Source organism: Hirundo rustica, chromosome 7 (genome assembly GCF_015227805.2).
Source record: "Hirundo rustica isolate bHirRus1 chromosome 7, bHirRus1.pri.v3, whole genome shotgun sequence".
Classification (NCBI taxonomy): domain Eukaryota; kingdom Metazoa; phylum Chordata; class Aves; order Passeriformes; family Hirundinidae; genus Hirundo; species Hirundo rustica.
Window position 1 is genome coordinate 25691158 of NC_053456.1, and position 16348 is coordinate 25707505.

The following is a 16348-nucleotide window of genomic DNA, read 5'->3' on the forward strand; positions in this document are numbered from 1 at the left end:
CCACATTAAAACCAGATCGCAGTCTCCCTCACTGCCTCGCGAACGTGCATAGCAGTGTCTGTGTAAAATGAACAGTTTTCCTTTTCTTTACCACAAGAACTGACCCTGTCCCTGTTGGTAACTGGAGATGGCAGGTCCAACATTTAACACTTAGCTTGTGTGAGGACACCGTGATGCACCAGGATAACCAGGAAAAGTCTTCTCCTGGGCAAAAGGAAAACAAGTTTTTAGAAAAGATACATGTTTGTTACTGAAAAATTTTAAGCATGGAAGAAAAAAGGAATTTTATAGAATTAAGACTTCTACAGCACCACCCCCACGCACTCAGTATTATGCTACACTGAAAAGTGTAGCTTTTCCTCATGCAAAATTAACACCATTTAAAAAAAAAATACAGTTGGAAATGATGGCTTTATGATACTGTTCCCATTTTCACAATTCCTGCAAGAATCACACTGAACTTTAATAGCCAGTTGTAAAGGAAGTTATCCTTTTTCCAAATTTACATTGACCAGCATAATACAGAGGAGGGATTCGCTGTTCTGAAGTTATTCTAAAGAATAAAAAAACCCTAACCACCGAACCAAAAAAATACCACACACAACCCTTTCCCCCGCTTTTGCTATATGAAGATCAATGCACAGAGAAACCATACTGAGATTTTTTTCTCTATTTGAATTTGTATAAAGGCCTTTAGTCTTTTTGCTAATTTTTAAAGCAGTTCAGTATGAAGAAGCTGGGCGAAAGCTGCTTTTTTTTTTCCCAACAACATCAAAATTATTTGAATTTCCTCCAAGAGCAGTCTCAGCTGAAACTAAATGAAGAAACATACAGGTATCCAGAGCAGAGATGGCTTGTGAACACTGCCATAAAGCAGGTATGAGGGACAACTTGCTTTATAAGTACATTACAAAAATAGCACATTCATATTCTGACCAGGATTTGATATTAACATCCCTGGATACTCTGGAAAGAAGTTACAATCTAGTATTTTTACCACAAAAACACCTTCCTAGAAAATCAAGGTGTACTGAGTCTGAGTTGCTTACTGAATTTTCATGGAAGAAGCATGAGCTACACGAATTACACAGGTGGCTTGGTATTTATAATTTATTTGTATACAATCATCATGTACTCTGCCTCTGGGTACAGTAAGTTGAGTGCTGCATGTTCCCTCAGACACAACAGCAGTCCTGTAGTACGATGGGGCTATTTGAAGTGACAAAAATGTGAATGAAGGAAGAAAAAAAATACAACTGCCTGTCACACAGATTTTGAAAAAAATGTATCAGTCACAGCAGTTAGCTGCAACAAAAACCTAGAAGGTGGTGGCAGCCTGATTAGTCTCTAGCAGATGGATGGCTCTTCTACTGCATGGGCACCTTCAACAACAGCTTTCACACATTTGGCCATTGTCTGGGATGCTCTACTGATGGAATCTGTAAAAAAAATAAAAATCAAACATGTCAGTGCACAGAAACAATACAAAATAAATTTAGTACCAGACCAGATACAAAGAGGCTAAATAAAATCATTTAGTTGAAAATACAGTCTGTTCTTCATGTAAATTCCAATAATTTTACTAAAAGAATTTGTTTCTTCAAAAGACTCAAGTCCTATTTATGTTAACAGAAAGCTTTAAACAAATCCTAAGAACCTTATCGTAAAGCTAAGTAAAATGTTCTGATCTCAGAATGGAAAGACCACACTATACATACCTGTCATATAAAAGTCTTTTATTGTGAGCTGAGGTGGAACAAGAGGATCAGCAAGAAGTTGTTGCTTCACTAACTGTGGTAAGAAAGGAAAAGAAAGTCACCTGTATGACAGAAGTGTGTTACTAAAGCATTTGTTTAGTGAATTCTGCATTTGGCACATTCAGTGTAGGTCAAAAAATGCTTCTCATACTACATATGAAGATTTTTCCTAAAAGCATTATGCTATATAACACCACTAAATCATGCCAAGATGCTTCAGTTCTGCTTACCTTTGCCAATTCATTTGCCTGGATGAAATAGTTCGCTTCTTCCACATCATCATATCGAACCAGATTGGGTGATACTTCTTCTAAACGCTTCCGTATTTGATCAAGGTTCTCGTAAGGCAAGGTCAAACCAGCCAACTAAGAGATAGACAGAAAGAAATGCCATCAAGTCTAGGAATTTAACTCAGTGGTTTAGATTACCAATCCATTAACACCCCTAAAGTAAAATGAGGAAAAGTCTACCCTCCTGAAAGCACAGGCAGTTAGAATGCACAAATTGCAGCCAAGTCACTGTTTTGTTGGACCTCTGATGCCTACATAGCCAGCACTTCCCCACGTTAAAAACCAGGCTGTTCTGTTTGCTATACAAAGGATAAAAAAGACAGGATGTACTTTTCTCCTTCCATACCTGCATTTTCCTTAGCTTAGCACCAAATGAGATAAAAGTTGATGAAATTATCAATGCCTCTTGTTCCCTCTGAATAGTGAGCACATATTTGACTTCATCTAATAATACCAGATCCTGGCCTCAGACTCTATGCTGTTTTCTTTCTAAAAAGCAAGAAACTGCATGCTCCCACCAGCTTCCTCTAAAGCACTTCAGAAAGACCTGCAAAACTTGCAAAGCTTCACCCATTATGCATTCCAACAACATACAGCAGCTACAATATTAGAGCAATCCTCTACAGGGAAACAATACAATTTAACTCAGAGAATTAACATAGGATACAATACAGAACATTACTTCTTAAAACTATGTGTTTCCCTGAAAATCTACAGTTTTTTACATTGAAAAATGTTTACAAAAAGGACTTAACCTCTCAGTACACTTTTATTAGAAGCAACCTATAACAGCAACAGTACCTCAGAGACAGCTCTAATGATTTTCCAGTCTTCCCTTGCCATCCCAGGAGGTGTTACTGCTACTCTTGTCTGCTGGGCCCGACCTTCAGTATTTACGTATGTGGCTGCCTTCTCTGTATACGCTGCTCCTGGGAGAATAACATCAGCCATGGGAGCTCCCACATCCCCATGATGCCCTAAATACATGGAAAGAGGAAACAGTACACAACCATGTGAGACAAGAGTAAGTCAAAATAACAAGAAATGCTTTACTAAGACAGAATTTCTGTGTTCCCAGGAAAAAAGGATATTCTAAGTTTTGCTTAGCCAGCAATCTGAAGCCCACGAGGCTGGCTGCTCTAAGGTCTTACTTGGCTAATACTCTGGGGAGAATGAATGGACTACACGCAGGAGTAAACGGTACTTCAGTCTTTATAGTCACTCAGATTTGGGAGGTTCTTGGAACAAGGATTCTTAGATTAAGATAAGATCATGTTTTGGTATGATACAACAGCTGGAAACTAATGCTGTTTTGTCTGCCAGATATGAAGCTATGTTTCAGAAGCCCTATACTGATTTATATTCCCTTATTACTCATTAACAGTTTCCCAGCTTTACCTCAGAAACAGGTAATCAGTATCTCAGGGTGTGTGTTAGAAGTTCCCTTTCCTGGCAGAAAACAAAGGCTAAAATTCCTCAAAGGGTATTATGCCACTGTTTACGTTTTTTCTCCATCTATTAAGATAGCAACATTTCTTAATTTACATCTACTAATTACCTTGATAGATGATAAAACAGTCCTTTGTCAAGTCTTGATGTGTTATACAACCAGAATCTGCTCCCAAGAGATACAATACTTTGGGAGGACTCTTCCTAATTGCTTCCACTCCTGGTTTGAAACCCAGGTCCAAAGCAGCGACTTGGCTTGCAACCCTGCAGGAACAAATACATCATGACTAAAAGTAATTTCAGAATTCTCCTCTCCCATCAGAACAGACCTAAGTTATTTTTCTGACTAAATATTTCGAAGTGATGTAAGAGGTTCCTAATAGTAACAAGACAAGCATGAAGCTCAAAGGCAGCTGAAATTTTTGACAAGAGTATCAAGTCAGTTCTGCATTTTGACAACTTCACACCATTTAAAGTTTTCACAGGGAATCTTACCTATTTAAGGTGGGATAGCAAAAATAAAGGCAGACATTGAAAGTCAGGACCTAGTGGCAGGCAGCTCACTGGTGAAGCTTGATGCTCCAGACGACATTTCAGCTATGAACGGAACTCATCAGGCCTTTAATTTAGGGCACTCACATGGAAGATGAAAGGCCAACTCTAGGGCCACCAGCTACTTGAAATCATCAAAGTCTTAAGACCACTATTCATTTATGCACATGTAAAAATACTTCTAAAAGAATGAAAAAATAATTCCCATTTTCTGGAAGTCTTCCAAAGCAACAGTTTTGCATAATCCTCCATAATCAGGTGCAAGTCTTATTTAAAAGAAAAAATATTGTCTTTAGAGTACAGATCTTCCAGTGTAACTCATTTTGTCTGACAGTCTCAGACACAGAAGTTTCAAAAGTTAAGTTGCTTTTTACACTTAAGGTAGAATGGATGGGGCACCGTAAGTATGGAAGTCAGTACGAATGACTGCAAAACAACACTTGTATCTTGAGCATTCTTTAACTCATCAGTATTTTGGTACTAAATACCTCAGTTTCAGCAGCAGAATGTTATATTCAAGTTTTCTTCAGAGGACCAAGCCCTGCTCTAACTATACTATTTTTACATCAATAAAGCTGGTTTTGGCAGAAGAAATTTGTTGAGTCTCCAGAATTGAGAGCCGTTACATTTGGTGAAATAATTTTTCCTTTACAGAGATGGTCAATTTGACAGTCAGAGTTTTAGAAAGGGAGTGGTGAAGGACTGTCCAAAGAGAAGCTTGTCTATTAAAAGGAGTAATATCCTGACAAACTGAATAGCTAATATCAAAAGCTCTCAAATGAAAATCTTTGAAGCCTTTCTATTAACAATTCAGTTGAGAAGCTGCACAGTAAAAGGAATATTAAAAAAACCCAAACTAAGAAATCATATTATTTAAATATGGCCATTTTGTTTTTCTTCCTCTAGATAAAATGCAGTCATTTAGGAAGTGACACTGGTCTGCTGTGCATCCTGCTGGGCACTGTGGTAGATGTTATTAAGCTCTCTTGTATTCTATGTCTAAACTGAAACCTTAAATTCTACATTTGAATATCATAAATTAATAGAAACTCTTGGAGAGCCAGGTCAAGGAACCCATTTTTATTAAGAACTTTTTGCTAGCTTGTATTTCTGTTTTTTATATTCCCTACAGGTTTTAACCCAATAAGCTGCTTGTGTGTATACAAAGCAATCTGTACATATACATTGTGGCAACCTGTGCAGCCCAATGTGCCATCAAGCTGCTCCCAGAAACATTTTAAAGCAAACCTGTGTAGGATGTTCATGACCTTCCAATCAGCACCAGCACCGCTCTTGGCCCTGGCATTGTGTGCAATGGTGGAAACAGCAGCATGGATGGCAGCTCCGTCACCGCGCTGCAGGGCTGCGCTGCCCACCACCACCATCGGCTTTTTGGCTTGGTCGAGGACCTGTGCAAGCCAAGAATCAGAAATTCATTCCACAGCTACAAAGACAATTCCTGGTACAGAAAATGTAATAAATCCCCAAATTTCTCCATGAGTCTTCCATGCAAACCTATGGTTCCAAAACAGTCTCAGTTGTTTCATTTAGAGATAAAGCCAAGAGAAACTGCTGTAAGCAGGAAACTACCTTGTCAGTACAGAACTGTTTGCTTGATAATCACACATTTAAGTGGAAACAGCAGCGCATGGAACAGCCTGTTTTATGTCAAGAAATATCCCAGGAGTTTCCTGCACTGCGAAGTTTTACACACCGGAATATATTACAGAGTTTATACATACTTGGTGCACACTAATCATTACCTCAGCTCTGCATTTGATTAAAAGCAAATACCCCACCTACAACATGGTACTTTTCTTCAAATCTGTTTCTGGAGAGTTCAGATTATTACTCAATACCTGTGGAATTTAACAGTCACACTCTAAGTTCTGTGTACCTTACAGAAGGCATGTTTGCCAGAAGCAATGTCCTGAAGTATCTGTGGGGACTCTCCTAGATGTTCATACGTGTAGGTCAAATTCACAGGAGAGCCAACAAGGGCCACTTGCAAGTCATTGTGAAGCCAGCTGAAAATAGAATCAACACTTTATAAAAATTAAAGAAATACAGAGTTTTACTCAATCAAAGCCACTAATTATAACTTCAGCAGTAACTTAAAGTAGGATGGCAAAGGAATTTAAATGGCATTCCTTGTTTTGGTAAGATGCAATTTAGCTTTATTCTGACTGTTAAGCAAGCCTCAAGGTTTTTTTGGATTATTTCTCTAGATATATTCCAGAAACAGTACAGCAACACACCTCACATGACAAGTTCATTACTCAATTCCCTCCTCCCCTCAAGCTTCTGCCAACTCAGTTTTAGAAATCCACTTATTTCTTAGATAAACACAGAAAAATCTAGTTGGTTAGAATTTTTTTTTCTTTTTTGCAGCTTCTCATGGCACAGACTTATAAAAAGACATGAAAATATACATTCAAAAGTCTCACTGCACTTTCTCCTTTCAAAATTTCAACACCATTACTGTTTAAAATGATGTATTTTCAAAGATCCCAGCATTAAGGAGGACAGTGCTTTTATAGACCTCATGTGCCTCATACTGACATATCTTATTAAAATTGAATTAGCTATGTTCAAAAGTTTGGGAAAGCCACGCTACTTGGCCAAGAAAACGTGAAGCTGGAATGACTGCTTCTAAACTCAGCACATCTGATTTGTTACAATACAAAAAGCAGTAAGCTGATGCTGAAAATAAATCTTTAAGGAATATGCTTTAACAGACTTCTATAAAACAGAAAATCTGAGGTGTCTGTGTAACGTAACAAAGGAATAGATGTCTGAGTAGATGAACTTAATGTAAAATGTCAAAGTGAGAATGAACTAGCTCTACACTACAGGGTCCTACCCTTTTTCCACACATAAATCACCATTCCCTTTACTAAAAGGTGAACTAAATCCAATGATCCCATTTGAATGAATGCTCTCAAGTTACTGCCTGCAGCTCCAACCGAGCACTGTATCAAATCCAGATGGATTCACATGCTTGTTCACCACCATGGAATACGAACCTCTTTCGAATTCTAGCATTAAAAAGCGGTGCCTCAAAGCGTGGATTGGTGCCAACCAGAAGGAGGACATCTGCCTCCTCCACCCCAGCAATCTTGGTATTCAGCAGGTAGTTAGAGCGTAAATCTGTGCTGTAACAAAAAGATGTAAGAACGAGGATGAGAATTCAGTAGAGGGAAGGAATGAAGTTACGGTAAAGATTGTAGACGCTCAAAATATTTTTTCATCTCAGGAAAAGGAGAAGAAAAAAGAGATTTTTCAACCCAAATTACTAATCATAACTGTACTAAAGTTTCCACCCCATAAATAGAAGTAGACTAACTTTTCCAGCTGACAACAGAGTGTAACTGGCTTTCAGTGACTGTAAAACTGCAGCAGCCATACACACGGGGCAACATGGGGCAAAGTGTGCAACCCTTACTGGAGTAGAGACTATGAATCAACTCAGTCCATAGATACTCTGTATATGTGAGTGTTGTTCAAATTCAAATAAATCCTGCTAATGCATCAGCAATTGTTATCCCTGCTAATTTCAGAATATTGCCATGAGCTGATCTGTAGACTGGAAAGTTTATTAACATATTAATTACAGACAGACATTGCCTGTCCTCTTACCCAGCTCCAGCAGTAGGAAAGATCTCTTCAGTGCAGAGTGTATCACAATTCACTCTATTCAGTAGGTCTTTCAGAGCTATTAGTGCTTCTGCATCCACCAGCCCTCCTACAACTGCTGCTATTTCCTTACCTTCCACTGCCTGGAGCTGGAGAGAAATGAAGTACAAACATAAACAAAAGAAACCACTGAAATAAATTCTCATTTAGCCAAGGTAAGTATTTGTTATATTAAGGGTGTGCCAAAGCCAGCAGTGCAACCGCTGGCCTGGAGTAGCGCAAATGGATCAGTGGTGTCTGATTCCTGCCAGGCAGCAACTCCAGCTCCTTCAGAACTCATGATAAGCAAGGAAGAACTCTCTGTATTCTAGGCAGGTCTCTCCCACTTGAGTTATCACTCAGGTGTAGCTAATTCTCATTTGGTGTGCTGGGTGAGGAAGGTTGGTGAATGCTTTTATTTTAACAAAGCCACAGCGCAGACAGAATACAAACTCCCGTAACACAAGCTCTGGTAGTAAACTTATCTCAAAGGTTTTATCTGAGAAGAAATAGCTTTTGTAACAAACCTTGCTACTGTACCATGGGCAAAAACATCCTTGAGGAAAGTTCAATTACAGTTATTCAATTCTACTTCACCCACATAAAATTTTTAATCAAAATCCAGAGCAGTCATGCAGCACTTCATTTGAGCTGCAGAATCAATCACCACACAGAGAAAGCACTGAGGAAAGCACAATTCAGAAATAAGTAATACAGACTTAATGTCTTTGATGGCAAAAGTGGTGATAGCACAGTTTAAATAAATTTAAAGATGTCTTCAGATAGAGCAGAGTATTCAGGAAAATTGCTTCCTCCTAAATTTCTGAAGCAACAGTTTACTTTCGTATTTAAATAAAAGTAATTTCTCTTGCAGTGCGCCAAATGAAACCATGATAAGTTCTTTAAAAGCTCCAATTCATGAAACAGGAAGTGTTAGTAAAAATAAGGAATTTAAGTGGAAACAATGGATTAGCAGTCAAATGTTCCCCTCCAACCTTAAAGAAAAAGTTATTTTTAATGTAACTCATTAATATTTGTATTACATCCAAGCTTTAGAAATTAATTTTAGACTACTAATATTCAAAATTGTCCTTACCACACCAGCAACACGAGCTAATACATCCTCCCATGAGGCATAAACAAAGACTCCTTTCTCATTTTTCATCATTGGCTGTGTAAGTCTCTGACGCTTCAGACCATCATAAGCAAACCTAAGTGAACACCAAGAATATTACAAAAGAGAAAAGACAAAGATATTTGTGTATAATTCTGTGTGTTTTCTAATTGCAAGCTTCTAGAAAAGAGAAAACCAAGAAATATTTCCTTTGAAAGTTTAACTTTTGCTTCTCAAAAACACACAAAACAATCAGTAATAGAAATAAAAGTCACTGCAAAAAAATGTTACAAAAATCAGAACATTAGGAAACTCATCAAATTCAATTACAGAATTAAAAAAGGTATTTCATCAATTATTCTTCTTCACTGTAGCTCTACAATACTAACAGCTGAATACCGAAGTTGGTGCTACAGTGCACATTTCTGGTTCTGCAAGGTGTGCCTTTAATGCATGTCCAAACACGTGAGTACAAGCACATCCACACACCTTGTTTTGTCAGATATCCATTCCTCATTGATATCTTCATGCAGCCTTGGCAAAATTCTCATCACTTCTCCAGTCCTCGTGCTCACTACGATGTTGCTTCCAACTGCATCAAGAACATCAATGGACTCTACCTTCCTGTTTATAAGAACAAACAAACCACTTGCAGGCTTTCATATATAAGCAACAAGTGTCTTATTTTTGGCCTGAATAGAGGTGATTTTCTTCATAGTAACTGGTAGAGTGCTGTATTTTTGATTTAGGGTACGAATAGTGTGATAACACAGGGATGTTCTAGTTGTTGCCAAGCTATGTTTACACCACATCAAGCACTTTCCAGCTTCCCACCCCGTCCCACCATTAAGGAGGCTGGGGGGCACGAGAACCTGGAGGGACACAAGCAGGACAGCTGACCCCAGTGGGGCAAAGGGATGTTCTGCACCACACAGCAGCAATCCCAGCATGTGAACGAGGGGGAAAGCTGGCTGGGGGCTGCTGCTCAGGGACTGGCTGGGCAATTGCAGTGTGCATCACTGGCTTTGTAAATTCAAATCCTTTTATCATTATTGTAATTTTCTTTTTCTGTCCTATTAAACTGTCTTTATTTCAGCCCACAAATGTTACATTCCCCCCCCACCAATTTTCTCTCCCATGCCCTATGGGAAGCTGAAATGAGCAACTGGCTATGTGGTATTTAGCTGCCTGCTGAGTTAAATCACAACACTCTTTTAAAGCATCCAGTGTGGGGCATGAAGAGTTGACGTAACAACAGATCTGACCAGAGCACGTTGAAACAAATTTGTTTATAAGCGCTCATTGTATTAGTTTAATGCAACTAGGTGCCGGTCTCAGAGTTGCTGCACACATTCTCAGAGCTGTGTTATGTAACACCTTGCTGTCTGGATGTGTTCCTTGCCTGCTGTTTATCTCCTGAAGGTGGGTTAAGGATGTAATTCTGTCACAGAGTGCCACTGGTTTATGACAGGACAAAACTGCTGGCAGAGACTGATGCGGTGGCCGCACTCGTGCTTCGGGAGCCTTCCAGCGGACACGGGTGTAATGACACCCTGCACCTCCCCGGAGAGCCGACTCGTGGGGAGGCACCTTCCTCCGCCTTCCCCTATTCCTCCAGGCTAATTACAACGGCTCTTGGGGGATTTTGAATATCCTTGGGATGGCCAAACCAGCATGTTTCCTATGTTCCAGGCCAGGCTGGGTAAAGTCTTGAGCAACCTGATCTAGTGAGAGGCATCCCTGCCCGTGGCAGGGGTGGTTGTGACTAGATCACCTTCAAGGTCCACTACAACCCTTAACCTTCTGTGATTCTGGCTCCTGAATATGTTTCAGGTCGTGTTTAGGGTTAAGTAACTACTTCAGAAAATCCCACAGAGGTCTGCTCTGAAGCTGAACAGCTTAGTTTCACAAGATATTTAAAATAATATCCTCAACAATTAGTGAGTTATTCAATTTGTATTTTTCTTTATATGCATCTTTTATTAAGCAATCAGCACATCTACAAGTCCAAAACATTTTAGGGTAAAAATAAGGGAAGAACGGTCTACAAGCTATAACATTTTTCCTTTTCTTATATAAGCTGTAACAAAATTTGTTACAAAATTTGTGTTAGATTCAGTCTATGGGAAAGTCTACAACAAGAACACAGAAAATAAAAATCAGAGAAAACCTTTGGTATCGCAGATGGACATATTCTAAGATATGGTGTATAACAAACAGAGAAAGCTGTGTCTTCAGTATGAGTTAAGACACCTACCTTGTCTCCCATGGGCGAGCAGTAAAGGCATACGGCTTGGAGGTCAGAGCACCAACTGGGCAGATGTCAATAATATTTCCTGACAACTCAGACATAAACATTTTCTCAACGTAAGTGCCAACTTGCATATCATTTCCTCTTCCAGTTGTTCCCAAGTCATCTACCCCTGCAATCTCACTAGCAAACCTGGTAGGTGCACAAAAAAGGAGAAACACATCTGGCATGTACAGCTGCAATATAGAACATTTTTCAGCCCTCATCTCATTTTCTTAAGACAAAAACATTAGTTCATACACCTGAAAGAAGAAAACAATTGTTTAGATGCATTAGTCAGCGCCATTACATGCAGGACCATCTGCAGAATTTCACTCAGAAAGGGCTACAGAAACTAGGCGGACTTATATCAAAAAACACAGCAGTTCAGTACTCACTGTGTTACACAAGCTGAGTCCAAGATCAATCCTAACTAACAAGTTCCTTCCAGAACTAGTTGGGTACATTGTATTCTTTTCCATCCAGCTCAAGCTGGCCAGTACAGCACCTCAGGGCTACAGAACAGCATAAATATAGCTACCAGAGGCTATCAAAAATAAATAAATCTTACAACTTGTGGCTGAGGAAGTCACATATCCATTCTGCCAACACCATGGGACCAGTTCTGCCCTGCAGAACTCTGATTTCACTTTCATGCACTGGCCATCTTTCTCTATTTCCTGTCTGGTAGCTCCAGGAAACCAGCTATGAGCCACTAATAGAAATAAAATTTTTAAGTATCATCAGAAAAGATTTTTTTAAAAAACTGACTACCCCTCACAGGGTTTCCTTCACTAGTAACAAACTGACACAAATATGCCTGCTTAGTCCTCTCCTCAGTGAAAGTGAAGGACTTTACCTGATGCATCGAGTGCACTGTATACACCGAGTCATGATGGTTTTGACTAATGGGCCGATGTTCTTGTCCTCCACAGCACGTTTGCTCTCTCTAAATCTGCTCCTATCACTGCCAAACATCATTGACTGATCCTACAACAGACAACAGAACACACATGTCTAGGCTGCTGGAAAGCACAATTTCGCCTAAGACAAGAGCATTATACAGAAGTCTACATAATTAAATTGGATGTTGTACCTGCAGATCACATTCTCCACCCTGATCACAGATAGGACAGTCCAATGGGTGATTTGCCAGCAGGAATTCCATTACACCCTCTCTGTTAGGTTCAGAGAATGAAGTTAATGTCAACATAATTTAGCAGATAATACAACTGATCAGCCAAAGGAGGCTAAAAGAAAGGTACCTTGCTTTCCTGGACTTCTCCGAGTTTGTCAGTATATTCCAGCCCTTCATAACTGGCATGGCACAAGCAGCAACTGGCTGCAACAACCATAAAAAGCAAGCATGAACACAAGATTATTTCCTCTCAGCATGGGCACAAACCCCCACCTCCTCCCCCACCAATTCTAACACAGGTGTCTGTTATAAATAAATAGAAATAAAGAGCTCTGCAAGGAAAAAAAGAGAGTCTAACTGATAAAATCCCTAGAAGCCATATTTATGAATAATCTGCTATATAAAAACTTTAATTAGTTATGATTTATTTAAAGTTAAAAACTCTACAGTTTCCAGTCCCAATTTAAGCAGTTACAGCATTAAGAATGTCAGGTATAATCAAAGAGCTTCAGCAGACACCTAGAAAACCTCTAGAACTGAAGTTCAGAGTATGAATCATTTACAAGACATTTATTTGCACAAAGCCTGTATAAAGTCTTGGAATAAAATTCTTCTCAAGATTACTGCAAGATTAACAAAAACTCCTGCTTAGTAAACAAATCCCTCTTACTTTTCATTCAGATCATGCCTTCCACCTTTAGTGACAACCCAACATTTCCACAGACACAAAACTAAAGTGATGGAACTGAAGTTGGGGTGAGCTAAAAAATTTTATGTGTGCATATAAATGTGTAATCCAAGACTGTGTGTAATAAATGTGTAATAAATGTGAACTCCAAAATGTGCATAGATTCCTTAGTACTGCTGAAGACAGTGTTCACTCCTGAAATCAACTATTTCACAACAGATATCTGCATTAAAATATAAACTAACTGCAATCTTTACTTAGAATGAACCTGCAGGTACTAATCCTACAGCTAAATTCATACAGTATCTGAAGTTTATTATTTCTGTAGTATCAGCTGAAAATGTGTGGCTGAAGCTACAAATACAAAGCATAAAATGCATCTAAGAGCAAACACACAGCTATGAAATGTTCATGTCCAAGAGCAAGGTAGTCCATAATAACCTGAGAACTGACTCTGACTCGTAAGCAATCACTGCAGTCCAGTGGGGAGATGAGAAAAAAACTGCTTTGAGCAGCTGAATGACAACAATCATTTACAAGATTTAAACTAGGCCCAAAGCACAGCAAAAAAATCCTATAGAGTTCCATTTTGCAATTCCTATGAAACACAAACAATACCTTTGGAGCCTTCTCTATTTCCACAAGACACATCCTACAGTTTCCAGCAATAGAGAGACGATCATGATAACAAAAACGAGGTATCTGAACTCCAGCCTTTTCACAGGCCTATAAAAAGATAGAAACAAAGGAAAATTAAATCTTAGACTTTTCAGTTCCACCTCAGAAAACACTATGCAGCTTTTCAAAGAGTAACGCTATCAGTGCTCAAGAACAGAGTGCACTTGACCTTTCATCTTAAGAAGTGACCATAAATAAAAAATTGTGATGGAACAAAAAACGCCAGGATATCAATTACAAATAGAGTTTCTCTAACCTTTGTAAGTGATTAAGGAAATGAGATCTGACCTCTTTTTCATTCTTTCCTCCAATAACAGAGAAAATTCTCTGAAACTGAGCACTAGCAATACAAGTAACTTTTTAAAGAACACATACACTCTTTAAGGAACGGCGCATGAAAGTAAAAATTGAAAAACATAAAGGGAGCAACAATGGGGGATAATGATTCCTGGTAATTCAACAACACAGATACTGTGTATAAAGGTACTCCAGCACAGTCAATCTCCAACTTCAGCAGCCCCCAAACTCAAAGACAACATGACAGAAGAGACAGGAGGACAGAGCCAATAGATTTCCAGAGAACAGATGAAGACAGCCTTTCCTGCATAAAACCCCCGCAGCTAATGGGATCTATGCTACAGCATTACAGCTATGCCTGCCAGAAGAAATACCACTGAATTTAATACAAAAACCTCTAATAACATCTAGTTTTTCTGACAATTTCTACCAAAAAGGACCACATTAGCTAAACTGAAAAACTAATTTAAAAAAAATAGCATTTAAGAAAAAATTACACTAGGTTCCTGCTGGCGGCATTCTAATGCCTATATAAATTAGGAACTTCTATCCAAAGAACAAGGGCTATATCTTGAAATAAATTGCATATTCTAATGTTCTAATTCATTATACAACATCTTCATTTAATGGTGTCTTAAAAAAAAACTTTACTTGAAATTTTAGCCTAAAAAGTGACAACGTGCAGTACAGGCTGGGAGAGCCAGGTTCCCTTTCTTCCCACGCCAAGAATAATACAAGCAGCTAAGGAAGAGCACTCTGAATCATAACAACTAATAACTAAAAGGAGACAATCCCCCATTCACCCAAGACACACTGTAACAAAACACAGAATGTACAGGTTCTGAACTACTGCGAGGTCACACAGTGTTCAGAGATAGAAGTTCAACCAAAATTTATCAAAGTCTGTTACTGCATTGCATAAAGTTTTGTAGCTGGGAATGATACTGCATGCATCTTCTTTCAAGCAACCATGGCATATTTTTCTTTTCCAAATGCTGAATTCCTCCAAGGATTTCTGTCACATGAAATTGCATCACAGTTAAAACACCTCTAAAGAATTGCAAGAAACAACATAGAGGCAGGTCGCTTTTTACTGTATGGAACAGAACATGCTTCCAAGAAGTGAGATGGGAAGTCCCAGAAAATTGAGAATGCCATTCCCCGCAGCACCTGCAGTACTGTGGTTCCGGGATTCACCAGCACAGGATGGCCATCCACAAACACCTCTATTTGGTTGCTGGCTGCTGTTGCTGTTGTACGCCCTGAAGGACATGGAAAAAGAAAAAACAACTTTCAGTTACTGCTAGATGGAAACCATCAGACCCCCTCAGTCCTGATTTTAGTTATAGAGTGCCGACAGAATCCCAGCTCTACCAAGAGTGCAACACAGACTCCCTTAGCCTGCAAACCGAGTATGCATAGGGGCCCTTCGATAAATGAACTGTACATACATTTATCACCAGAGACCCAGATATAAACCACAGACGCTTACCACATACTCTGGAGGACTGGGTGACCCCAGCTAAGGTCCTGGGAACAGCAAGCAGTCGAAGCATGGTGCTTTGGTAAGAGAAAAAACAGCATTGTTGTTATCAGCTCAAATGTTTGCTGGCAAGTTTTAAACAGGCAGAGAAAAAACTTCTACACCACTTGCAAAGGAGCACGTTTGCACACCTATATGTACAGTTACGGGAGAGCGAGTTACCTCCTCCAAACGCAAGATACGATTCCCTAACAAACTATACATCACACACAGGAATGTCACCCAGCGGCCTCTCCGCCTGCAGCGGAGCGCCGGCCCCGGCCCCGCTCCCCCACGGACCGGACGGCGCAGCTCGGCGGCGGCGGGCCCGGTGTCGCCGTCCCGGGGGCCGAGGGCACGGCCGGCGACAGCGCTACCCGGCGCGGGGGTCACCTTGGAGGCGCCGCCGCCCGCCGGGCAGCCCCCGGCCCGCCGCCCGCCCCGTCAAGGACACCGGGAGCGGCGGCGGGCGGAGGCGCCCGGAGGGGCGGCAGCCGCGCCCAGCGAGCCCGCCTGCAGCGGCACCGCCGTTACCTGGCGCGGGACGGGCGGCGGCGCCGCGGGACGGCTGCGCTCCGCCTCGGCCTCTATGGCGGCGGCCTCGGGCCTTTCCGCAGCTGCCCTCAGACCCCTTCGGCTATCTCCGGAGCCTTCTTCGGTAATCTCCGGAGAGGGCAGTTCGAGCTCGGCAACCTCCGGAGCGAACCGCTTCGGGTATTTCCGGCAAGCTATCGGCGAACGATGACGCGGGCAATTTCCGCCGCTGGCCCGCAGCCTTTTCGGCCACCGTCATACGCGCTGCCCTTCCCTCGGCAAGTTCCGTTCCTTTCCGTCTCTTTCTTCGCTCAACTCCGGCAACTTCCGCTGTGCCAGCGGGGCGGGGCGTGGCGTGGCAATC

General features: G+C 40.6%; 1 protein-coding gene across 3 annotated transcripts; it reads right to left on the reverse strand.

Annotated features, from left to right (window-relative positions):
* Positions 1 to 1092: 1092 nt before the first annotated feature.
* On the reverse strand, positions 1093 to 16123 carry NDUFS1 (NADH:ubiquinone oxidoreductase core subunit S1). Of its 3 annotated transcripts, none has more exons than XM_040070446.2 (19): positions 15985 to 16123; positions 15421 to 15488; positions 15099 to 15190; positions 13572 to 13679; positions 12393 to 12469; positions 12224 to 12305; positions 11987 to 12117; positions 11095 to 11280; positions 9327 to 9461; positions 8820 to 8934; positions 7688 to 7833; positions 7075 to 7203; positions 5946 to 6075; positions 5297 to 5457; positions 3606 to 3760; positions 2849 to 3024; positions 1988 to 2122; positions 1719 to 1791; positions 1093 to 1439 (listed from the first exon to the last, which is right to left on the reverse strand). In XM_040070446.2, the coding sequence occupies exons 2-19, from the start codon at positions 15482 to 15484 to the stop codon at positions 1348 to 1350; spliced, it is 2187 nt and encodes a 728-aa protein (XP_039926380.1). In that variant the 5' UTR covers positions 15485 to 15488; positions 15985 to 16123; the 3' UTR covers positions 1093 to 1347. The 3 variants fall into 3 exon arrangements, with proteins under 3 accessions (XP_039926380.1, XP_039926383.1, XP_039926382.1); XM_040070449.2 differs by lacking the exon at positions 15985 to 16123 and adding an exon at positions 15751 to 15771; XM_040070448.2 differs by lacking the exon at positions 15985 to 16123 and adding an exon at positions 15603 to 15622.
* Positions 16124 to 16348: the final 225 nt, after the last annotated feature.

What these genes read in the sequence shown, in the direction of transcription:
- NDUFS1 (XM_040070446.2), bottom strand. Translation starts at nt 15,484, where the DNA reads ATGCTTCGACTGCTTGCTGTTCCCAGGACCTTAGCTGGGGTCACCCAG. An exon ending in GCAAACATGCCTTCTGTAAG is followed by an intron (nt 5,458 to 5,945) that starts GTACACAGAACT and finishes TGGCTTGCACAG; the next exon opens with GTCCTCGACCAAGCCAAAAA. An exon ending in AAAAGACTTTTATATGACAG is followed by an intron (nt 1,440 to 1,718) that starts GTATGTATAGTG and finishes TTTTTTTTACAG; the next exon opens with ATTCCATCAGTAGAGCATCC.